Source organism: Apteryx mantelli, chromosome Z (assembly GCF_036417845.1).
Source record: "Apteryx mantelli isolate bAptMan1 chromosome Z, bAptMan1.hap1, whole genome shotgun sequence".
NCBI lineage: Eukaryota > Metazoa > Chordata > Aves > Apterygiformes > Apterygidae > Apteryx > Apteryx mantelli.
The window spans coordinates 16,583,049-16,607,766 of record NC_090020.1 but is presented as its reverse complement, the minus strand read 5'-3'; the positions used below and the strand labels follow the sequence as shown (position 1 = coordinate 16,607,766).

Below are 24,718 nucleotides of genomic sequence, written 5' to 3'. Positions count from 1 at the left end.
AACTCTAATACTGCTGGGACTTTTTTCCCCTTCAGAAAAGAGGGGGATGGACCTGTGGCTGAAGCCATGGGCTTGAGCCAGGCATGAAGCCTGCATCTTAGCTTCCACTAGCCCCTATGCATTGGCATATGAATCTTGTTTATTTCTCCAGGCCTTTATGCTTAATGACAGGATGACTAGCATTCTGGGGGGCAGTAGGATGCTCTGAGGAAGCATTTGAGAAGTTATGGGTTTATGTGAGCCTTCCTGAACCTGGCAGTGAGTATTTGAGTTAGACAGTACAGTAAAGACTGAATTTCTTAGTAGTCCTTATTAAAATTGGTCTTTAACTTTCTACAGAAGCACTAGTTAGGGGTGAGTGACAGTTTTACTCTGTTTCACTGTAAGTTCACTCCAGCAATAACATCACCATTTATGTTCTTCATGGATGTTTGCTTAAAATATTTCCATTTTTTTGTTCTGATGGCTTTTTGCTGACATTCTTTGCATAAGTCATTCTTTTCCTAATGTTAGCTGCTGGTATCACAGACACTGTGCATTAAAAAAATATTTCATAGGTAGTAGAAGTGAGCTGGTTGTTGTTAAAACATGAAACTAACAAATACGCGGAACAACAACAAAACAGGAAGTACCGAGCGATATCATTCCGGCTGAGCCCAAGACGGGAAGCTGCACAGCCGAACTGTGGCTGTGGTTCAGATTTGCTCCACACTCTTGTGATAAACACCTGTTCTGCTTTGTGTTCAGCCACCCAGATGAGGAGGTCTGCTTTACCTGCCTAACAGAGGTTTGTCAACGTGGCACTCACCTTCGAAGAACCACGAAGCTGAGTACCTATACCTCTTCCCAGCAGCTGCCAGGCTTTCCTTAATAACATTAGGATTGAATTAGGGCCAAGCCATTTCTTTTGAGGCTGCAGAAGTCTCTCTCCCATCTGGCCTCAGGGAGGGCTTGACCTGGTCTCCACCCAGCAGGCCAAGCTGCTGGCTGGCCAGTGGCACGATGACTGAGCAGCTTTGGTGCTGCACCCTGGGAAGACAGACCTGGGTGGCTCGTGTGGGACCCCGTCCTAGAGGACGGGATGCTCTGGTGCACCCATCTCATGCCCTGCCCTTGGGGAATAGCCTTGCCACTGACCTGAACGGTCTCTGTGCACAGGAGGGCAAGAGAGGGCTTCTTGTGCATTTCTTGTATCTTCAAAGGGTTGGCTCAAGTATCACATTTTGTTGCTGGCACAGAACCAGTGCTGCCTGCCAGAAAATGTGTATGTCCCAGATACTGCACTTTTTTTGCCCTTCTTACTCCATCCACTGAATTGGACTCCAAACGTGAACAAACAGAAGCCTTACCTTTGTATAACTTTTTTTTTTTCGTGGCTAGTTATCAAACACAGTGCTCTTACTTATGAAATGTTTAATTTGCACAGCTGTGCTGCAGAGAGAGAAATCTTTTGATTGTCCTTTCCCTATCTATCATCTTTTAAAAGTGTGCAGCCAAGAGTTTTTAGTTTCTTGCCTTTTTGTCTCTGGCAGATTTATTCTTACGCTGCACAGCTATTCTAAACACAAGCCTTTTAAAATGCTCTACATGGCTTTATTTTTGGTCATATCTGTTTTAGAAGTATTTCTAGGTTTGTTTGTTCCAATCTGGCAGATATTAAGCAGGTTAAATTTCCCCTGACATCCATAAGTATTTTGCTTGCTTTAGTGACTGCAGGATTAGACTCCAGTATAGTACGATGTTGATCTAGTTTTGAATTAAAATCTGATTTAAGCAAAGCTGGCTGCACCTCAGAAGGCCAAACTGAAGACAACCATACCTTAGGTTTCAAATTGAGGGCAGTGATGAAAGCAGAGTCTGCAGAGGGAACAGCGTGATTACTTTCTCTCTCCTGCTGCTGCTAGCCTTTATAAACTGTTAATCTAAGGGCAGAAAATCTGCTAATTCTGCCCAACTGGCATGTGGCCTGACTGAGGGTTTCTTGCAGTCCCTTGACTCTTACAACAATATTGCCATTCGCAGGGATCTGTTATTTTCTATGGTAGTGAATGGGAACTTGTCACCACTTTGTGTCAGCCCTTGCTGGGCCATCTTCTCCGGCCCTCAAGGAAGAGGCATGGAGGAGATGGTCCTTCTTGCAACAGGAATGCTGGTGCTAATGGTGGAGGAGTGTGTACTGCAGGCACTGGTAAGGAGGGACAGCTCATGTCCAGTGTGCATAAATGTTCTCAATTTACTCAGCACTAGGGAGACCCACAGGTGCCCCCAACAGACTTTCATACCCCTCTCAGCCAGTAAAGTGGAGCTTGGCCTATGTAAACATAATTTGAGATGCCTGAACTTTTCAGATGTCCTCTGCATTTCATAAAGCTTGTGGGTGCATTGTTTCAGTGCCATTTTCATTGACTATTATCGGCAATTTGGTTACAAACAGGCATAATTACAGAAGCAATAGCATTTTTTCCTCATCAAAAGTAGCATTTCAGTGCTTACATTTCCATTCTAGTAAAATGATTTAATCTGAAAGAGTGGTTTCACAGAGTTTGACTTGTCTAAATTGCTGGCCATGTAAGCCACATAAGCCAGAACATATATTTCTGTCCTGGAAAGCATCCTGCAAGTTCATCTTGTTGGGTGTGGCAGCATTTCTCTTTCTTTAGCTACAGCAAAGTCTGGGTCACAAATTCTTTCCAGCCTTTTGCTGAGCAAGGACAGGGGCACGTTGTGCCTCCACTGGACAGAAGCAAAGTGTGTCCTTCCATTTGGCACACTAGCCAAGTCCCCGTGAAGGGGAGTGCTTTATCTCGGGCTGGTCTGCGGCATTGTTGTTGACTTTGTACATGTAATGGGACTCCTGCTGAAGGTGCCAGCTCTCTCTGATCCTTGAAACTCAGTAGATGTATGCTATTGAAACCTTAGACAGAACTGGCAGGATCAGCAGGGGTAGGACACTAAACAAAGTGGGGACATTAGCAGCTGTTCTGTGGTTTCAGTGGTAATACTGAAACTGAGCTCCCACCCTTCTCTGCTGTACAAGGACGCACCTTTTACTTGCAGGTGGGAGTGGGGAAAGGGAGGACAGGGACTATCCCTCAAATCTGGTGGATCTTGTTTTCTCCTGCCTTGCACGTGAGGGAGTGGCTGTTCAGATGTATGCAGAGCAAAGGTGAAATGGTGTCAGTGCAAAATGGGATTGAAATTCAGCACAAGGTTTAGTTCTGGTGCAAGGCAGGGAGGAACTGTCGTGAAGCCAGAATTTGTAAATATCTCCTCTGGCGAGAGCATGGAGGGCTGGCGTCTCAGCTCATGATCCTCTGGCTTCTTTTCAGGTTGCTCCAGCATTGCATACAGGTGTTGCAATTCGGAGCAGAGCGAAAGCAGATCTTGCCTTAGCAAGGTCAGAATGAGTGCTATCCAGGCAGAGGTATTTATAGCCTCACCTCTGAGTTTGGTGCTAGCAATTTGCTCTGCTCCTCCTGCTAATACTCTTACTGGTAAAGATTTGCAGTTGAAACAACCAGAAACTCATCCTGAGCAGTGATTGAATGTCCCTGAGGGATGTGAGCATTGCTAGTCATTGGCATCTGGAAGTGAAGCTCAGTAATTTACTTCCCCTTTATTCTCATTGCTAGTCACAGGTTTCCAGGCCCCCATAACATCAGGTTCATGTTCAGCTGCAATCCCTGACCTGTTGATCAGTTTTTCTCCATCTTTCATATTCCCAGAATCGGTATGTATAATGTGCAGGTGCAGGTGCCTAACACATTGTCCAAATTTGCTAACACGTGTCCTGTGTACAGAAAGCTGTACTCATTGGCTGTCACCTTATGCCCCCCTTACAATTGCCAAGTGCAATTTAAGCAATTTAATTTAAATGCTTTTTGACATTTTTTGCCATGCGGATTTTGCTAGAGACTTTGCATGTGGAGAAGGGACAGTCGGAAGCGAGCTGATCGTGGGTCTGTCCCAATAGTCTCCCCAGAGCTGCTCTGAGTCAGCTGGGCTCCAGCCAGCTCCAACCCAGAGCCGAGCAGCAGTGGTGAGCAGCGCGGTGCGCAACCGTCTGAAGGGCCCAGCTGGCTGGGATCACACAGCCCTGGTCTGGAGGCGTGGGTCTGGGCAGACCGTGCCTGCGTCAGCCTGCCCGGTCCCATGGACAAGCCCTCTGCTCTCGGGAAGTATGCACAGACATGCTATTCTTGTGATGCTTGCAGGCATCTAAAGAATGGTGAAAGGCATTAATACAAGAATACACAGTGAAGACTTTTTGTTTTGGACTGAATGTAATAGTAAATAATCACCAGCTCTGACTGGAGCAACTCTTTCTGAGAGCTAAGGAGATGAAGTCAAAGAAGTGCTTTCGGAAAAACCTCAGCAGAAATTCAAGAAAGCCATTCAGAGAAGCGCAATGCACTTAGCCTCTGTATTAGTGTCAGTGCATTCTTTCTCATTTCTCTTTTTTATTTGGTTTCTAATTTATAAATAGGAATCTATGCCACTCCTCAGTGTAATTCCAAAATAGTCCTTCTAGGTTATGAGTTATTTCTCCAAATAAGTTAGATTAACAAAAGATACGTCGAGATGTTTGCTGAATTTGCATGAAAAGTTATGTCTGTTGTGTGCGAGAACTGGCTACCTGCAAATGTAAATACACCAGTGACACAGTTGGATGTGTGGGTATCCAATTCGCGCATATCCTTGCTGAAAAAGCATGTAAAAATCAGTAATAATGTGTACTTGAAAGCCCTGTCTTACCTGAACTGTGGTCTTCTTTTGTTCTTGACATATTTTCCAGTGTTGCTAATTAATTGCTAATAGGTTATTCATATCTGTAGAGAGTTAGAAGAAATTAGATATTGATATGGAATGACTTTAGTGTATGACACTTCAGCTCATATTTATGGGATAAAGGTTTATTTTTTTATGATGAGATGACTATATATTTCGTATTAACTCTATTCAAAGCCTGGAAAAAATGCAGTCCCAGGAAATAATTAGTCAGAAGCACAATGAAGTGGATACAGTAAAAAAATCTTACTGTATCTTTGAAACCTATCGCGTTTTAAGAAATATTTTGGTTTATTGTCTGTCTTTTAATTGGCAAGAGAAAAGAAAGTCTGGAATACCACAGATGGAAAGATTTCTATTTTGAAGTTTTTATTCTGTTATCTTTGGAGAAAATAGAAAGTTTATTTGCATGCATTTGTTGAAGGAGGTTAGTGGTATGCTTTTGAAACGGTAACATCCTATTTGGATATTGGTGATTGCAGCATGTCTAATTTTTGATGGGCAGAAGAAGAATGTATCTTGAAATAAATTACTATCCTACTTGCAATTACAGTTATTCAGCTGTTTTTATTAGCATGCATTTTGTCTAGAGACAGCTCTCACTGAGGTTAATCATGAAATAACCAATATGAGTAGAAATAGGTAATTGTGGAAGGGACTTCTTCTTCTATTTAATACACTAGATCCAGTACAAATGAATCATAACAAGAGAATACATTAATGAAAAATTGTAATGCTAGAAATATGTATTCATGTTTTTTCTTGTACACACTCCTTCCATTTGCGTAGGAACAATGGATATATTCTTATTTTTGTTTGCTCTGGCAAATATTCAGCATCTTAAGCAGCATGTTGTTCTGAACTCCAGTCATCCAAAAGTTACCTTTGGATTTTTGAATTTCCAAGAGGAAATAAGTGAGGACTCTTGAGACTCTTGAGTCTTCCATGCTAGAGATCTTATTCCAAAGTCTTCCTTTGAGTGCCAGCCACCAGTGTATCTATATGCAAATACAGATACATAAATATTCTGGGCATTCTGTCTGTTTCTTGATAATACACCATCCCTAAATCTTTTTGTACATGCCAATCTTGCACTGATGTTAAAGAGAATTGTATAAGAACACAAATTTAACTCTTTTGGCCAAAACTTTAAAACTTGCCTTTCTAAAGCTTTGACAGATTTTTAGGTACTTAGGGTCAGATTTTGTAGGTGTTTACATGCCTCCAGAGACTACTGAAAATTCCACTAACTGCCCATCCATACCTTTGATTATGCCTAGGTTAACTGACCCAGCCAAGGTCTAAGGGATCCTTTCAGTGTGCATGCATTTAAGCTGCTATTGACTGAGTCCCACTGAACTCAGACCTGCAAGCTTTCCAAACCAGATCCAGTGTAAAATGGCCTAGGAAGGCTCTGCGTCAGAGGTCTCGGCACTGCATTGGGGCCGTTCGCGGGTTTCTCCTTTGGGAGCCTCCGCAGAGGAGGCTGCTCACTCCGTGAGGCTGCAGCTGATCCCACATCTCTATGCAGATACGGCACCATGAGGCAGCAAACTCGACTGAGAGCTTTTGGGCCCTCTCAGGGAACACATCTGAGAAATATTAAGACGTAACCAGTTTTAAACTTGGATTTAAATTTTAGGATAATTTAAGCTGATTAATTATACTATGTTAGATGCACAAAGCTGGAAATGTTTTCAGAGTTAATAGTAAAATTAGCAAATAGTAGGCTGGAGCATTGATAATATTCTGTCAATTTTTTTACCCGCTGGCTGTTGACTACAGTATGTTACCCAATATTTCTGACTGACTTACATTTGAATGCAAATCCTTGCTTTTACTGGCTCATCTCTAGGGCAGCTTTCGTATTGCTGATTTTTCTACTCTACTTAAGTCTTGCCTAGGAACTTTATTAGGGACTCAACTGCATATGATCTGTTATGCATGGTTGGATACCAGCCTGTTCACAGATTAATCTTCTGTCTTTATATTTTCTGTATTTTTTAAAGTCTGTTCTTTCTTGAAAATCTTTCTTCAAGTGTTTTTCTAAGGATTTTGAAATAAAACTGCAGGGCAGGACCTCAGCCTGATCCTTGTAGTAGTGTAATGGTAAGGATCATTATTGATACTTCAAAGAGTGCACTATAAAGACATTTTCAGAATGTTATTCTTGTTGAGAATTCAGTCCCTGGAAAATCACTTTGTTAAGTTCAAAAACACCTCTGTGTTAAAAAATGATAAAACCCAAATCCTTAAATTCTAGGATATAAAGTGCAATTTCATCCTCACATAGAAAAGTTGAGTTTCTGTGGTTCTAATTCTGTGCAGAAAAAAACTCTCTGTTTTGTGTAGACAAGTAACAATGGGATTTCACTGACACTGTTTAGCCACGTAAGCCAAATATTGTGTTTTCAGTATTGCCATCATTGCACTATTTCAATTTTTCTTAATTTAAACAGCCCTGAGGGGAGAGGAATCCTACATGTAAGAAGTACAAATCAAATCTGGAACAGTACAATCTCTCATGGACAAAAGATGCTTGTATTTTCTCGTGAGAAATAGCATGGTATAGTTCATATTGTCTGGGCTAGGAACCGAAAGTGTTAGTTTTCCACAAAGAAAAAAGGAGAGTTTGGCCTTTACAGTTTGTGTGTATGTCAACAATGGTACTCTTGTTTTGTTTTCTATAAACTATGTGCAGACTTTCTCTTGATATAAGTTCTAGGAAAATGAAGCACCAGGGAAAGCACCTTACCTGCAGGCTGTGTGTGTAATCTCTCTTATTGTAATTTTAAAATAAGAGAGGGTACACACACTTCATTGTAAACTCAGGAAATCATACATTTTAAAGATTTTCCAAATGTGTTGTGCTTTTTCTCTGTTAGTAAACAGTTGTTAACCACAAGCTGAGCCAAATACTGGTGTCTCTGAAATAGTGTGGTTTTGTATTCAGACCATCCTGAGAAATGGTGTGAAGAAACAGGCAATTTTGGAACAGATTTTAATAAACAGTACAAAAGAACCAAGCCATGATACATAAGCCCCCTGTTAGCTAAGTAAAAAACTAGGCTTTTTCAAACACTCAACACTTATGTTGTTATTGTCAATATGCTTTTCAGAAATGATTTACCAGAAAATGTGTTCGTTCTTTAAAAACGTCCCTTGCTGAATACAAAGCTAGTAAAATATGAAAGATGGCTAAGATTGGCTTGAGGCTACAGCAGAATTTCCTATCCCTTTTCACAAATCCTAATATACAGACACCTTTGCAAGTACTCCTCTGAGCCTAGCCATTCAATTGCATTCCACAGGACTATATATTGGTGTCTCCACCATATTTACCCAGACGCTGCTGTTGATAGAGTCCTATCAACAGAGCTTTTGATACAGGGACTTGACCCAAACATTGTTTCAGGAGAGGTGTTTAATGATGCAGGTCACAGTTAGATGCAAAGTTCCCAGCACTGACATTTCCACCTCCCCAGAGCTGCCTTTATCCTGGAGGCTCAGCATCAAGTACTAGATGTACCTCAGCAGTCCTGGTTTGTTTATTGCAAGGCCAATGCTGACAAAAGCAAAGCAGGAACATGCTGCATTTGCTCAGGAAAATCATGTTCCCGTGGTCATCCCACTATAGCTCACTCTGAGTGATGACAGCAGCTCCTGTATAAAGCATAGCTTGAAATCGTTAAAAGCAGAGACGAGTGTTTCTATCACTTATGAGAGATGCTGAACTGAAAGAAACAGAGCATGAGGTTTTAATCCTGTTTCCTGAGGACCTTACCCCTTTTCTATGTTTCAAACCCTCTCTGAGAGCCACAGGGCTGGCTGTGGGCTCTGATGAGTGGCTGGAAGTTCCCGGGGAAAATCTGAGCCTGGAACCAGCACATGAGATGTTTTTTGTTCTCTCCAGAAAGTCTATTTGCCAGGGCTGAAACACATCTCTATAATGGCATCTGAGCAAAGCCTGTATTTTCACACATGACTTGCAAAGCTCTGGAAAGAGCTTTAGAGGAAAACTGGCCATCTTGCCCCATGAGCAAGCACTGCTGTATGTGAAGCTATCCACTCATGCTAAATTCCTCACCAAAGTATTCCTGTAGCCAGAGAATGGTAAATCAGTTGTCCTTCCCCCCCCCCCCCCCCCCTTTCTTATATTAAATTTTGGCAGATAAAATTTGAACTAGAAGCAAAAGGATCTGGCTTACTAGAGGGATCAAAGAATATGTGAGTCAACCAAAAAAATGTCATCTATCAAATATAATTATACAAGAATTATATGAGGATAGGAGCTCACTTAAGTCAGTTCCTGTTCCCCAAAGAACAGTGGTCAAAGATCAACCAACCAGCCACATTATTCCTTCAGCAACTCATGAGATAGATATTTGGGCCTGGTTCAATGACTATTGAAGCCAATAGAGTCTTGCCCTCAGTGGGATTTTGATCAAGTTCTCCTAAACAGATTTGGCAATTGGTAGTTTGGCTATATCACAACAGCTGTTTGTAACTCACATGCAGCTCACTGAGCTCACTGCCTACTCTTTCTTTCTGTGAAGAAGGTGATCTAAGGGCTGCCCTGCATCTGCAGAGGCTACTTATATATTTAAGGAATGAGCAACAAGGCTGTGATAAAAATATCAGAGCTGGAAATCTTCATTTTGACTTCACAGTCATGCTTGACTTCAGAGTAACACACTTCAGTAAAAGAACAACTTGGGTTTGAAGGTATAAATGAGATCCATTATGTTACATTACATAACAACTATGAAAGAATATAGAGACCTAATTAATGAGTTGCAATTGCACAGCTTTCTATGGTCTTATATCCAGGATGGATTTTGCCCAGATCTTCCTTCTTGCTACATCTTCTCCACTGTTGCCAGCAAAGAAGGCCATGAGTGTGGCAGGAGGAGGAGGGAAAATATTTCCTCTCTTTACACGTCCCCTCTGCAGGACTTTCAACCATTGTAGGAACACTGGAGTGAACAGACAGTGAATTGTTGTTCCTTGTGGGATTATAGAGCATTTAAGTTCTTACAAGCAGGATTTGAGCTGGTACACCTGGCACATTTTTATTTTGAAAGTGCTACTTTATATCAAAGCTCTCCTAAAAATATATATATATTTATTTGGTCATCCTTGGCCTTTGCAGCAGCCAGCATTCTAAAATGCAAAAGTAAATTTGATAGCAGCTCAAAGAGAGGTGAGGCATGGCTAGATTCTTCTTCCTTGTGGGAGGAGTCTGATGCTATGGCATTTCAAGAATGCAGGGCTTGGTACGTGGGTTCAGTTCACGGACATTTGAAACTACCAGTTTTGTTTTTGCTCCACCAAAATTCAGCCATTTTTAAAAGGGCACTGAAAATTACTGCGTGGGAACAGACTGCTCAGAACTGCTTGGAGACATGACCAAGATGGGAAAGGTCACTTCTTTTTGCTCTCCAGATTAGAATTTAAGTTATAGCCAGGAATAAATCTACATATGTGCATTACGCATGCAGTTGTGTTTATTCAATGGTACATGTATAAGCAAAAACAATACCAGTTGGTAAGGAGGTGTTTATACATGAAATTCTGACTATTCATTTTGTGGGTGGAACTTGAAGCATAAGTGTTGAGGCAGCGAAAATGACTGCATAGAGACGAAACAGGCAGGGTAGATTTCACCAGTGACACAAGCAGCTACAAATGCTGAGTAGCATTGCATATGAGTGAGGTGAAACACCAAATCTGAATGCAGCTCATGGAGTGTAAGTAGAGGGGGAAATTATTTCCATGTTAGGTCCCTGCAGTTTGTCTCATTTCGGTCTGTGCCACTAACCTAGTGGCACATGATAGTCATAGGACAGTTCATATAATAGTCTGCAAGCCTCTTCAACTGTTAGTGCTATAATTTGCTTTTATTTGTCAGCCTGAAGAAACATAGCTGTCAAGCCAGGATACAGAGTCCATCTCTTCTCTCAGGTCTTTGCTGCAGACTACAGTGAGAAATGTCTGCGTTAAGGAAATCCGTTATGTTTCTAGAGGCTATGAGAGAAAGTTTTGGGGCTGCACTCACTAAATACCAAATTAAACAACAAACAGAATTTTCACTGTGGTCTATGTTTATGTTATTCAGGCCTACAGTAATATTATGTTAATAATTTGAGATCTTAGTGCTTTAAAATATCTTAAAATCTTAGCTGTGTTTAGCTGCACATGGCTGAATTATAAGCAGTGTTGTGGATTCATTTTTTATGGAATTACCTTAGCACTGCAGATCTGGGAACAGCATGATGGCGCATGGTCTTTATTGGGATATGCAGGAAAATGCAAGATCAAAAACCTCAAGTCTAGCACTGCCAAGTGCTTGGTCTTCCTTGGCTTTGTAGGTGTTCAGCAGCTCTGCAGATGCATCCATAAACTGTAGAGAGCTCACTTTCCTTGCTGATCTGTGCCTTGGAAGGAAAAATCCCCCCTCATAATGCAAAAGCAGTCCCGTGCATTTCTTACCACTGACTGATGATCCTACTTACTGCAAATCAAGGTAACAAAATCAGACGTGTACTCCTGAGAACACAAGCTCAAAACTGCAAAGTGCCAGCATAGGGAATGGCTTGGAAGAAGACTCATAGTGAGGAATCAACATGTCTAAGAAGATATCAAGAGAGCTGTAGTGAGCTGGGAGAGGCAGAATGAGGAATGGGGCAGCCTGAAGAAACCTAAATTTAAAAGTAGGCATCTAGATGAGAAGCGAGGGTCTTAGTTGATGAGATCTTGCTCAGAGGGATTTCACTGTGCTTCCTGTGCTGCTCCCTTTTTATTTGGTCCTCTTGCTTTTGGCCCTTGTATGACCCTTCAGCCTTGCTGTGCAGCAACAAGGCTCATGTAGCTGATCCTGTGTAACAGTACTTAGAAAAATTACAAAAATAGCAGCAATGGTGCTTGTGGCATTGCATCTGGATTAAGAATCGAACCCATAATCTGTCCCTCAGTTAGTTCTGTTGCTGATGGATGAAGCGTTTAATTTTGTGAATTAGGCAGGCTCTTGGGCGGCTCATAACCCCATAGTAGTCTTCAAAGTGAGAAGACAACCAAACCCCCAACCCTTGTGCCAATCAAATCCTTTTCTTTCTCAGACAACTGAAAGAATTTCACCAGCAAACTGTTTTCCCTGCCTTCTGTTTGCTGTGCTGACAGCTGCAACTGAAGGCATGCCACACTTGGCAAGAAGAGTGTCTTCCCTGAAGACTAGCCATCAGCTGAGGAGGAGCTGTGGTCTCGCGAAACGAGTGTGACAGACAACCGTGAGATTTTGTGAATGGAGAACAGCACTGTTTGCCTAGGAAGATGGATGCATTGTCATTTTTTCTTCCTACCTCACCCTACACTCCAATCTCAGAATAGAGTTCTTGGTGCTGCTCTTTGGTTATAGGAACTATAACTGTGGTTCATTGTGGGTGAAATCCCGGCCCGCTTATTTAATAGCAGAACTCCCATTGACTTCAGTAAGGCCAAGACATAAGCACACAGGCTCAGAGATGTGCAAAAGTGAAGTCACACAAGGTTGCGCTAGAAATGTGGAGGTGAAATTAGCATGCAGGTTTTGTTTTCTTCCCACTATATACCCCTATTTATTTCCAAATCAGTTTTATCATTTCTTGCAGAGCTGCCAAAAACATGAGCAAGTAGTACAAGGTCACATAATTTGAAAGCAGTCAGTGATTTTGTTAAGGTGATAAGTTGTTTTTCCCCTTAAGTCACCAGCTGGTGTATACAAAGTGGTAAGGAAACAATGACAAATGAACAGAGCTGAGGGAATTCTTCTGTGTTTGCTTGCATATCTACCCTTAATTTGTGAACCTTTCCTCTGTAATTTATACCTTTTTATTTCCTTGAGAAACATTCAATTAAAAACATGTTTTCCTAACTGAAGACAACCATGTGGTATACATCAGAGATGAAGGCTTGCCCTTTCCCCTGGTGCTAGAGCAGTACAACTAGTTGATTTACTCCTAGTCTCTAAACTGTAACTGTTTTCTGTAGACTTTTCTCCCTCCCTCTCTGCTTCTTCCTGCTTCATACTCTTTCTTTTAAACAGAAGGTATATGTGCAATAATATTTGAGCTGGCACAGAAGTTTTGTACTCCTGCAGTCTAAAATTAGAGAAAATGCAGTGGCTTTTTCCTAGCCCTTCCAGTGTGCTGGCCTGTTTTGAGTGACTGTTTGTCCATCCCTGTCCCTTGACAAGTTGGGGACATCCTTCGCAACATGAGCCAAGAAATCTAAGCACTGGGGCAAAGTGGCTGAGCTTTAACTCCACTGCTAGTAGCAGTCCCCTTGTAGGTGAAAGTGGAGGGAAGGTAATTAGCACTGGTATGATTCTGGGTGAAATCTCTGGCATCTGGAGAGCAGTATCTGTGAGACGTAGCAGTTCCTGCTGAGTCTCCTTCAGCCCCTTACTTTTCAGCCCCTGCAGAGATGTCTAGTGGGGGAAATAGGACTGCAGCAGGAGCTCGTGGGGAGATTGGTACTGCTCTGCCTTCTCTGACAAACAGAGGCTTGGACTCCTGCTATCGTTGACTTCAGTCCTTTATTAGTATTAAGCACTTGGCTTAAGAAATGCTAATAATAAAGAAGCCCTAATGTTGACCATTAGCTAAAATCTTGAATGAGGTAGATATTTACACCATGGCAACAAAACCTTTAATTCAGAGTACTCTCAATCTTTTAGCTAGCAGTTCGGTTTCCTTACTTGTAAGTATGAAAACAAAGATTCTTCAAAACAAAGCAGTGCTTTTCTCCTCCCTCAGATGGTGATGGAATAAGGGCCTAGTTAGTCCAGACTGGTAACAGAGGCTGAAATAAAGGGCATTTAAAACATTCTGAGCTTTTTTTCCTACTATGAGAAAGCAGAGCCCAAAAGCAGAGCCCAACACATGAGGGTCTGGGACCTTTGAATGTAGAAGCTGGTGAAACATTGCTACTCCCTAAAAACACTTAAATATTAGATTTCAGCTATTGTAACTTTGGTTTGAAATCCCTGCTATTTAAAATGAGTAAAGGAGGACTTCCTTTTATCTGCCTTTTAGTGTTTTGGGATTCAGGTTTTAGAGTTTTTCTGCAGCTGTAAGATTAGAAAGACACTTCCTATTATTAACAAAAGTGATTTTTTCATTGTAATCTGACTTGAGAATTTGGGGCTTTAAGACAATTCTCAGTAGTGCTGGTCTTGGGATAACATCCAAAGAGTTGGTTAATGTAGCCACGGATGTACTATTCCCTTGCACGAAAATCAGTAGAAGTTCCTGAAATGCTAATAAGTAATGGTGGTAAAAGGATTTTGAACATGCAGTCTTGTGATGCACAGGCTGTTCTGCGTTAGTCCGTGTGGACTTGTCTAACATTACTCTGGGGAGGAAATCTATTACTAACTCCCTGTGAGTCTGTGACAGGACAGGGTTTCAGTAAGGTTTCTTGTCTTCTTTACAACAATATGTACCTCCTGCCCTCCCCAAGCTGTAGGGACACCAAAGGCATGTTCCAGTGCATGGAGGCTGCTGAAGGAACAGTAAGGCACTACCTCTGCCCCTCACCACTAACCTGAGCTGCATCCCACTTTGTGTTCAGCCCCTTCGCTGCCTCCTCATCTCTGCTGGCTCATTTTCAGGGGAAACACATTGCAGATTTCCCCTTTTTTCCAGAATAGCCTCCCATGAGGTCCTAAGCCTCCCAAAACACCAGCGGGAACACCCTCATGCACACATAGGGGAAGGAGTTGAGGTAGCCCGGTCTGTGCTCCCAAATGGTTCTAGCTTTTTCTCTGCGCGGGATAAAGGAAAGGGTTCATGGTGGCAGCAGTTACCAGCTGCTGTTAGTCCTGGGATTGGCCTGGCATCAGTGCTTCTTCTAGGGGTTATAACTTAGGGCCTGTTCCTCCTGCTATGCATAAAATCAGGAAGTGTTTTGCCTTGAAATTTGCTGAGTCAGGTTCCACATTAAAAGAGAAAGGATGGATTTTAAAGGTTATTATTTTTCGTTACCATTCATTGGCCACCAGTTAAATCTCTCAGGGCAAAAACCTAGTTCTAGACACAGGAAAGTATTCCTGTTGCAAAATCAAATGATGTTCCAGTTTAAGTACTTACACACCTCAAGGAATGGTGTTGCAACCATAACACTATCTGGCATAGTATGTACTGTGCACACATTCATCACTATAGTGGCATGTTGTAAATGGGGTTGTAAAAGCTAAACATGTCCAGCCATAAAATCTGATTCTTAATTTAGGGTCTAGATAACTGTATTGAATTTCCAGAACCTAGAGATGCTTCACACTGACTTAGATATTGCTAGGCTCTGAACTGCAGAAAAGTGCTAGGGAAGATTGTCTGGGCCAGCTCTAATGCAGTTAAAATGCTGGTGCTATTCACACTGAAGATATAGCTTCTTTTTGCCATCTACTGTATGACTTCCGAGTGCACATGTGAGCAGGGTTTTAAGCATGAGTCATCTTACTGGGTCTTGCTAGTCTGAATGAAGGACTTATATAATCTTTAAAATGTGATTTAGCAAATAACAGCAGACTGGCAGCCAGCAACACACTGTCTTAATTGAGCAGAAAAGCTCCCTCTTCTGGAAGCCAGTTCTTTTTGTCCTTGTGTGACAACTCAGAATAATTCTCTAGCCCCTTTCTTCTTCTATGAAGTTTTCAAAACAGATTTTCAGGTCAAGATGTTTTGTTTTATTGAACCAGGAAAAACAGGGATTTTTCTGCAGTCCCCCTATAACTTCAGGATTACTTTGGTGCTTATTGTTTCTTTATTGCCAAATGGAAGGATTTCTGACCAGTCAGGCAGTCAATGATGGATTTGCTATGTATCTATCAATCAGCCACGTTTTCTCCAGGGTGAGTCTGCTTTGCAAAAGTGGCGTTGTCAACATCTGCTGCAATTTGTGAACCAAACACACACGGCTTCCAAACAGTTGGTGGTTTTGGATTTTTAGCCCTGCACAAACAACCTAGGCTCTGAGAACTGGCCTGTCCTCTTTTCCCTGTGGGGAAATCGTTCTTCAGCCAAACTGGGCTTTACTGTGTTCCCAAAATGCATCCCTGGCCATGTAATGATGGGGTAGCTCCATGCTTTTCTGTGGCTTTGCACCAATGTAGCTGATGACTGTAGCCGTGGTCAGCATCTCCCTCCTTTCCCCTGCTCACTTTCCAGATTGTGCTGTCTCTTTTGTGTGGGCGTGGTGTTGTCCCTTCCTTTTTTTCGGTGTTTTTTTTCTGTAGTGGGGTGTGTTGTGTGTCCAGGTCTTTGCCTATATCAGTCGGCAGAAAAGCTGATGCCCTGGAGATTTTGACCCCATTCAGGACTGACAGTGTGTCTTTAAAAGGTTTAAAATAAACAATCAAACAGAAATTTTAGGTGTTTAAAAGCTATATCTTTAAAAAGGAAACACTCTTCTCTACCTAGTAAGGTTTGCAAGGCTGACACCTTACTGCATTTATTGTACTGCATAAAGGCACCAGTCTTGCAAGGAGTTTTGCATTTCAGATGATGTGAGGTCTGAACCACTGCTAGTAACACTAGATAAACTTATCATGTGGGGAATAAAAGAAGCTGGAATTATGATAGTTATTGTAGCCCTTGTTTTCTGTACACACACCCTGCCTTGAGCCGCTGCAAATGACAAGAAGCAGCTTGAAACTTACTCCATTTTTACTCTGGTTTCCTAGTGATGCAGTTTTTCCCTGTTGATCCATTATCCAGGACTTCCCTCCACAGTCATGTTTAGGCCCCTTGGCCAATTTCAAAGACATTTGAAAAAGACCTAGAAGTTTGCAAAAGATCTAGAAATGCCACGCTGGCTCCATTCCTGACCCTGCAAAGGAGACATAGCGTCCAGGTGCCAGTGAAACCCCCATAGCTATCTCACCGAGGGAAAGGCAGGCAGTACTTCTCTGTTTTGTGCCTGGTTTTGGTTAGCACAGGCTGCCCCTTGTCTGGAGAGCTAGAGAGGGAGGGCTGGGGAAATGCAGACTGCAAAGCCATTGAAACTCAGACGCCTCACCTCCACCAGTGCAGAGCAAACCTGGTTATCTGCAGCTAGCTGATAGGCGACTTCAAAGAGGAAGTGAGTAGGCAAGAAGTAACTGTGTTGATTTTAGGGAAAGCATTCTCCAGAGGCAGTTGGCCACAGCGTAGTTGTGTTTTTGAGCCATAATGCAGTTGATTTTGTGTCTAAAAATGCTCATGCAGAGGATGACAGGGGACAGAATGAGATGTAATATTGGTGTGAATGCTGCGTTTCAGTTATGAAAACTGTACGAGATGAGAACAATGGGAACCCCAAGTGTTGCATGTCATGTTCACAAAGCATGGGAGGGAGAAGGTTAGGGAGAGACCTGCAGAGACAAGCAGAAATTCCCAATTACATGTAACCAGCTGAGAAAGTTAGTGGAGTTACTTTGTCAACAGGTATAGATGAAGAGAGATGATCAGACATTGTGTATAGTCTGACAATTTTAGAGTTTCTTTGGTATGTCCTGATTACTTTGATGGAACAAGTTTCCTTAAGTCATGAATAATTTAAAATATATATTTACCAAATTAAAAATGTATTGAGATGTGATACCTTATTTGAAAAAGTGACTCTGGCAAGTAACAGCTGGCAAGCTAGGGAACACAGATATTCTCAAAGGAATACAAATGTACAATTTATTACTTTAGAAAAGCAGTCACTCAGAACATTTTCAGTCCAGCCTGTGCCAAATAAACGTGGAATTTTGAATGATGCGATCTTTTATATTATTGACCTTTTCCAACATTTCAAATTATCTTAATTTTTAAAAACAGGGCAATGGTGCAAAAGAAGGGAAACTGTCCAGTTTTGTACTGATAATAGTTAAGACTCCAGGTGAGGGCTATATGTTGGGAACTATCTGTTCAAGTGCTGACTCTTTCCAGGGTCATCTTGTGCAAGTTGTATGGACCTGTAAGCCAGCTGGTGCTTTACAACCAATTTTGATCAATTTCAGCCACAGTCCTTGAGAATCTTTACACTAGAGGATAGTAATTTCCCACTTCACAGATGGAATCCTAAGAGGTCCAGTATCCCAGTAGTGGGATCTGTTCGGTGAGACGGTTTTGTGCAGTCTGTCTTGATGTGATCATTAGTCTAGGACTCTACAGACGTTTGACTAACTGTATCTCATTTGATTATGGTAAAAGAAGATTTTTATTGCAGTAATTAGATGTTAAAATGCCTGGATAATAGGAAAATGAGCATTGACTACAGCTCAAAACTGTAAGTGTGTAGAATACAGAGCAAACATTATAAGCAAAATCAAAATAAAATAAATTTTTGCTAACAGTGAGCAATCTGTGAACAATTTCCCGCAGGAACAGATGATTTTGAGCGGATACTAGATGCCAACATGAATTTCCAAACTGGGCATTCCCACTGAAATCTTAACTCTTTGTCCAGGCCCTGAGGGCACCAACAGGCCCTAATGACCCTGCCTTGACTCCCCAGGGCTTCCCTCCACCCTGTCAAACCCCAGACCTTGTCTCAGCCCAGTCAGGGCCATCAGTCCATGCCCTGCAACACTGCAGTGGTGCTGGACTCCAGCCCTGCCATGGCCTTGTCCCTGCCCAGCCACGGACCTGATTCCGACCCATGGGTGACTACCCAGCCCAGGCCTCGTCCCCACGGCAGTGCCCGATGCCCTGGGTAGGGGCTGCCCTGCTGCCCCCAGCTGCCCTGCTCCCTCGTGGGGTGGTGGGACAGTCCCTGCTGCCACCAGGAGCCCCCCAGCCCTTGGGAGACACCAGCTCCTGAGGCGCCCTGAGGCCCTTCAAGCAGGATCCAGGTGGAACAAGCACAGAAGTACTCTATCCTTATGCTTATTTACTATCAGAAGCTTACTTTTGAAATTATGGAATTTTGATATCAGATACCTGGGAAGATCACTCAGGGAAAAATATGATGAAAACCTCAAAATCTCTCAAAAGTCTGTTAGGAAAGGTCATGTAGGTACAGTGTGAGCTTTGCAGGTCCCTTAAGCTTCTGTTAAGCTTTTTTACAGCTGATGAGTGTCAGCATTCCCTAACCAAGAGTGAACTTGTTTGTTTTTCCCTTATATGGGAAAATAAATTTTCAGGCCTTCATTTTAATGCCCTTGAAATCTGTTGAAAAGGGGATATCTGAGACATTTGAGAAACATGCACAAATGAAGTAAAATGTCATAAAGGTCCATCAGGTGCAGGGGAATGTTTGACTTGATGCTTGTAAAGCAAGTTTTGCATTTTAGAAAACTTAATATCTGAGATTTTACTTAATTTTCATCTGTTAAGTATAAAGACACATTCACCAGTTTTTCAGTTGCATTTGCATTTTGGTTGAGATTTAAGCTTCAAATTACACTGCCACAAACAGTGAAGCTGCTTGTTTAGAAAGCCATTTGATTGTATTTTAGCTGTGTATTGCAGAGATATTTCTTCCCTTGGGTATGAAGATAGATTTTACAGGCAGAGTGGGGAAAGAGACTGCTCAGAAGCAGGCACTACACTGAGAAGTGTGCTTTGGAGCGCCCGAGGTGGAGCAAAGTGGGCTTGGCTAGCCTTGTACATATGCTTTGCTTGCCCGCGCAGCTGTGTTTTTGCTTCGGGACTGCTTAGGAGCGGGGTTTTGCTCTCTGCGTGTAGGCGAGCGGTGCGGATTGATGTGGCAACGCGCAGCTCTGACCTCGGTGGTGTCTCCGGTTGCTTTGGCAGGAGGGACCCTGCTGATCCGGGACCATGGAGGACTGCCTGCACACCTCCTCCGAAAACCTGTCGAAGCTGGTGAGCTGGGCCCACAGCCATGGCACCATCTGCAGCCTCATCCCCAACCTGAAGCACCTGCTCTCCGAGGGCGCCCATGGCAACCTGACAGCCATGTGGGGCTGCAGCGCCGGCCATGCCTACCACTGGCCCCTGGCGGCCACCTGCCGGGCTGGCTCCCAGGAGCGCATCTGCTTCCAGGACAGCCGCAGCTTCAACTCAGACAGCCCCAGCATCATCGGCGTGCCCTCGGAGGTGCAGGCCAGCCCCCTGGAGCGCTACCCGGGGCGGCCGGGCAAGGCCAAGCTGGACTGCGCCCGCACCCGCGACTCCTGCGACTTCTCCTACTGCAGCGAGCCCTCGGAGCTGGGCGAGGCCGTGGAGGAGTACGAGGACGAGGCCACCCTCTTCGACATGGTCTGCGAGTCCTCCGTCACCGACGAGGACAGCGACTTCGAGCCGCACCCGCACCGGGCCCCCAGCGCCTCCCGCAAGCGGCCCGCCGCCGGCCTCTGCCCCGCCGCCGCCCCGGCCCCGGCCGCCGACGAGGGCGGCGCCGAGGTCATCGTCAAGAAGATCAAGCAGGAGCTGCCCGAGGACTACTACATCGTGGCCAACGCCGAGCTGACGGGCGGCGTGGACGGGCCGGCCCTCTCGCTGACGCAGATGCCCAAGCCCAAGCCCCAGGCCCACGCTGGGGCCTCCTACCTGTGCCCGTGCCCGTGCCCAGCCAAGCCGGCGCCGCCGGCCGCCCTGGTGCCGGGCGCCGAGCTCGACCCGCCGGGCGCCGCCACCTCCTCCCCCGTCCTGCCCCGGCCGCCCGCCCAGAAGCCGGCCCGGGGGGCCGTGGCATCGCCGGGGCGGGGGGCCGGCCCGCAGGCGCCGGTGAGCAGCTCCAACGCTGCCGGGAAGCCCATCAGCATCCCCCTGTCGGCCCTGCAGCTGCCCGGGCAGGAGGAGCCGCCGGGCGCCGAGGACGCCGCGCCGCCAGCCCCCAGCGCGGCCCCGGGCTGCGAGGCGGCCTCATCCCCGTCGGTGAGCGCCGAGCCCGAGGTCAGCTCCAGCCAGCAGCAGCCCCACGCCGCCCTCGCCGGCCCCGCCGAGGCGCCGGCGCCGGCCATGCCAGGTACGACGCCGTGGGCGCCCCCCGCCGCCGCGGCCGCGCGCCAGGAGCCCAGGGCGGCGGGCAGCTCCCCGGGAGCTGCGAGGTAGCTCGGCCGCCGCGGTGGGGCCAGCGCCAGCCCGCCGCCCAAACCCACTGCGCCCCCTCCATGCGGGGCTGCAGGAGGAAACTGGCTCATAAGTTAGTAGCTAGGGCTTCCCCCCCCCCCCCCCCGCCTTGTTTTGGAGGAAAATTTGGAAGCCCTAAACTGAAGGAGCGCTCAGTATGACTGAGCGTTACTGTTGCCATAAAGCAAGCTCCCCTCCAAGGCCAACTTTTAGGTGGTGGGAGCCGATCCGCGGGAGGCGGTGCCACCTCTGTAACGCTCTACGCGAGGGTCGTTGAGAAAACGAAGCCCAGTGGCGGCTGTTCGTTGGGCCGGTGGTCAGAAGGAAAAAGTCTCGCAGGAGCGGCCCAGAGAGCGAGGGCTGGGCGTTCGCTCCGCTTTATGCTGTCGGAAAAGCGATGTTTGCAGTGCAGAGGGCACGGGAAGAATACCTGGGGGGAAGCTGGCACTGCTATAAATCTTTGTTATACAGTATCCCTGACCCATAAATCAGAGCAGCCTAGAGAGACTGGAGAAAGACGATCATAACCTCAACCCTGAAACTGAGGACACTCAAGCTTTAACCCAAGAAAAAGATAGTTTTTTCTCCTGTTCTTGGTGAAAATTCTCATATAAAGTGTCCTTCATTTTTTTCCCCTGTATATGCATTCTCCCCCTCTGCTGCCAAAGCACTGAGAATTGGCAGCATTATCAGGGGAGGAATATCTTAAAAGAGCATGCTTCTGTTGAATGACGACTACCTCGTGCCAGTCCTTCTTCAGGAAAACCCAGCGCTGGCTGCAGGCTTTGTAGGTGGGGTGAGGGTGTGGAAACCAGTTTCTGGAGCAGATCTGCCAGCTCTCGCTGGACCTAGCTGCGGACAGGGCTATCTTTGCTCTTCCGTGGTCAGCGGTGCTGTCCCAGGGAAGAGGCGAGGGCGGAAGGGCTCTTGATGTGCTGCCTTGCCGGTGCGGCCTGGGGGTCTCAGCTCAGGCAGAGCAGAGCCAAATAGCGGAGGAAAGTATTTTTGGCTATATGCAATCCCTGTGTTAGCTACGACAAACTCAGATGACCAGGACTTTAGCAGCCTAGCTGACACTCCAGCCCTGGCACCCTGAAGCCTGGTCGGACATTATTAAATCTAGTAAAGCTGTTAATCAGAAAGAGCTTGCAGATCTTGCTGCCAGATAAAATACTGGGCATAATAAATAATTTTACTAGGTAAAATCCCACAAAGCATTAGAAATTACAAAAGATGGTCTTTGTCTTAGTTACAGCAAAACAAACTGCTCTTTGGGAGTCCCACGTGGCTGCATCTTTGACACGATACTTCACGGTAGCCCTGTGGTGTAACATCCATGCAAATTCCCTTACAAAACTCCAGACAATTTAGAACTGATTCTGCTAGGCTATATCTGAGAGATGTGGGATGCCAAATGTCAATCTGCATTGCCTGGAAAACTCTGCGGTTCTTCAGTTTATCGCATTTCATTGCTGTTTATGCTAGAGGTGGTTTCTGCCCTCCTGCCCCTGTGACTTGCTCGGTCTCAAACTTGCAAACTGGGGCATGTGAATACGAACCTAGGTAGAATCTGGCTCCGTATGTGTGTGTTACCTTTGAGAGTGTTTGGTTTTCAATAAACTCACTAAAAAAAAAAAAATCCTCCAAATTGCTATTGCCAAGATTTAATATGAGTTAATTTAATTGCCAAGACCTACAGCAGTCTTATCTTTCAGAGTGCTCTTCTCTGCTCTCAGAAGCCAAACCAGTTATGACTGCTCAGAGTTAAGCCTCTCAAGAGCAGACACAGTGGCACACTTTCACATTTATACAGTTTCCAGAGCAGGGCTGGTGTGCATCCAGTGACTCACCATGGGGGCAAAGTGAGTTTGCACCTGCCTGAAACTCACTGTGTAAACCAACCCTGAAAACCTCCCAGCGCTTCTTGCAAAGACAGTAATATTATCTCGGTGTACTGCCCAAATACCAGTTCAGTCAATTACACTCTCAGTTCTTAAATTTCTTGTGTTGTTCTAAATAAGTGTTATGCATTTCCTCTTCTAGCTCTAGGGTAGTGTTGTAATAAGCTGTTATGTACTATTCCCAGAGGTAGCTGCATTTCAGCAAGGGTAAAATGATCGATATGCACCTAAAAATTGATTCTTAGGTCAGTGAAGTCTTTGATTTCAATAGACCCAGCTCATTTGGGGAAGAAGTGTTGGCATTAATATATATTTGAGCCCCAGAGAAGTTCCTGTTGGCAAGTGAATGTATTAAAATACATAGTTCTGCACAGCTGATTCTTGCAGGTCTGATTAGACTTGAGTAGGTTGATTGCTGATGTAGAGTGATTTCATTAAGTTGTCTCTTTACTTAACAAAAAGTGATTTGCAGGGAGTGGTGTGTGATACATAGAGTTTGAGCAATATTGAACTAGAGGAGGAGGTTTATCTATCCTATATGAAAATGTTTCTGTTCTGAACACACTTAAGCAAGGATGAATATAATTCTTACTTAAAAGAAGGCAGGAAATAATTTTTACAAGGGAGACTATACCTTTTGTTACTTTGTCGACTCAGTTGTGGCGCTTCATGCTTGACAAACAAACAAAAAATGCAGTTGAAAGTGAGAGGGGGAATTTAAATTCTGCCTTGTCCCTACAAAGTGTTGTTTAACTCTAAAATGAGACATGAAGTTTTGCTTCTGGTTTTGTTCCTAGAATTGTTCATGTGTTTATGTGGTCCTTCTAGGACAAGGGCCTTAAGTGATAAGTTATGATGAAAGGGTATGATCAAACCAGCAAAGAACTATTACCTTGAGTTTTAAGTTAAGTCACATGTCCTTGCATATATTTGCCTGACACAGCTGGCAGTTATTGTGCGTGGTAATCTGTTAGGTGATGAAAGTTTGATTGAGCACCTCCAAGAAATCAAAAATATTTATATGTGTTAGCTTAAACTAATTTGAGCCACATTAAAATTTTGGACTAGTATCTCTTTTAGATGTTTTTTTTAAACTCTCTTTTATTAAAATGTGGCAAATGAATGTGTAAGCAGGGACTTTGCAAAGGTATTTTCATGCCTTAAAAATAAAGTGGCATCCCAATGAAGACTCAGCAAGGTTAGATGCTAATTTCTGTTGGTTTCAGGTCTCTATTTGAGGGTTGTGGAATATACTGAATTACTTTTTTTAAACTTCATATTTCAGCCCTAATAGGTTGACATTCATCTATGAATTTACAAATTGTTTTTTACAGCTTTTTTAGCAAAGACTCCAAGAATGTAAGTGGGTACTATTTAGTCCTTTTTTTTTTTTGCAGAATAAATGAGGGGACCTACATCTATGAGGGGAGAGATTTTTGTAATGGTGGAGAGCAGGTCATTTATGCATCTTCTACATGCCAAATAGCCTCTAATATGTTTTCCTTTTGCTAATAGTTGGTCTGGTTTTTATGCCCGAGAACCAGTAAGGGCAAGGTAGATCACATCAGTGAAGACAGAAAGTGACTAAGAAACAAGAAGCTCTAGGCTGCAGTAGATGCAGCCTAGAGGAATCAGTGTCACTTGGATGTTTGAATGGAAAAAGTCTATAGCTGGGAGAAGGATGGGGCTTATTGCATAGGAAGGTAAGTTTTGTTCCTCGGGGAGGTGGGGCTCACTCTCTAAGGAGAATTGCTGAGATGTTTATGAGGAATGCTCACCCTCCTCCTGAAGACTGAGAGTGAAGATGTGTTTTGGTTTAACAAGACAGTGCAGCAGCATATCTCTTTGGTCCAACAGGTGCTAGTCTATCACTGTAAATACAGGAGCAAAGACTTCCATGTGGATACTCTAAAAAGATTGCAAATCCATATATACAAAATCTGCAGGACCAAAGAGTAGCAGGTATGGGCACAAAACCAAAAAATTTTCTGA

The 24,718-nt window shown here is 44.1% G+C and overlaps 1 protein-coding gene across 1 annotated transcript in view; it reads left to right on the top strand.

Annotated features, from left to right (window-relative positions):
* KIAA1958 (KIAA1958 ortholog) overlaps positions 1–24,718 on the top strand; it is a 61,606-nt gene that overhangs the window by 15,890 nt on the left and 20,998 nt on the right. The window contains exon 2 of the mRNA XM_067315198.1: positions 19,548–20,721. Coding sequence (XP_067171299.1) covers positions 19,572–20,721 — 1,150 coding nt within the window. The 5' untranslated portion in view covers positions 19,548–19,571. The remainder of the gene's footprint in view (positions 1–19,547; positions 20,722–24,718) is intronic.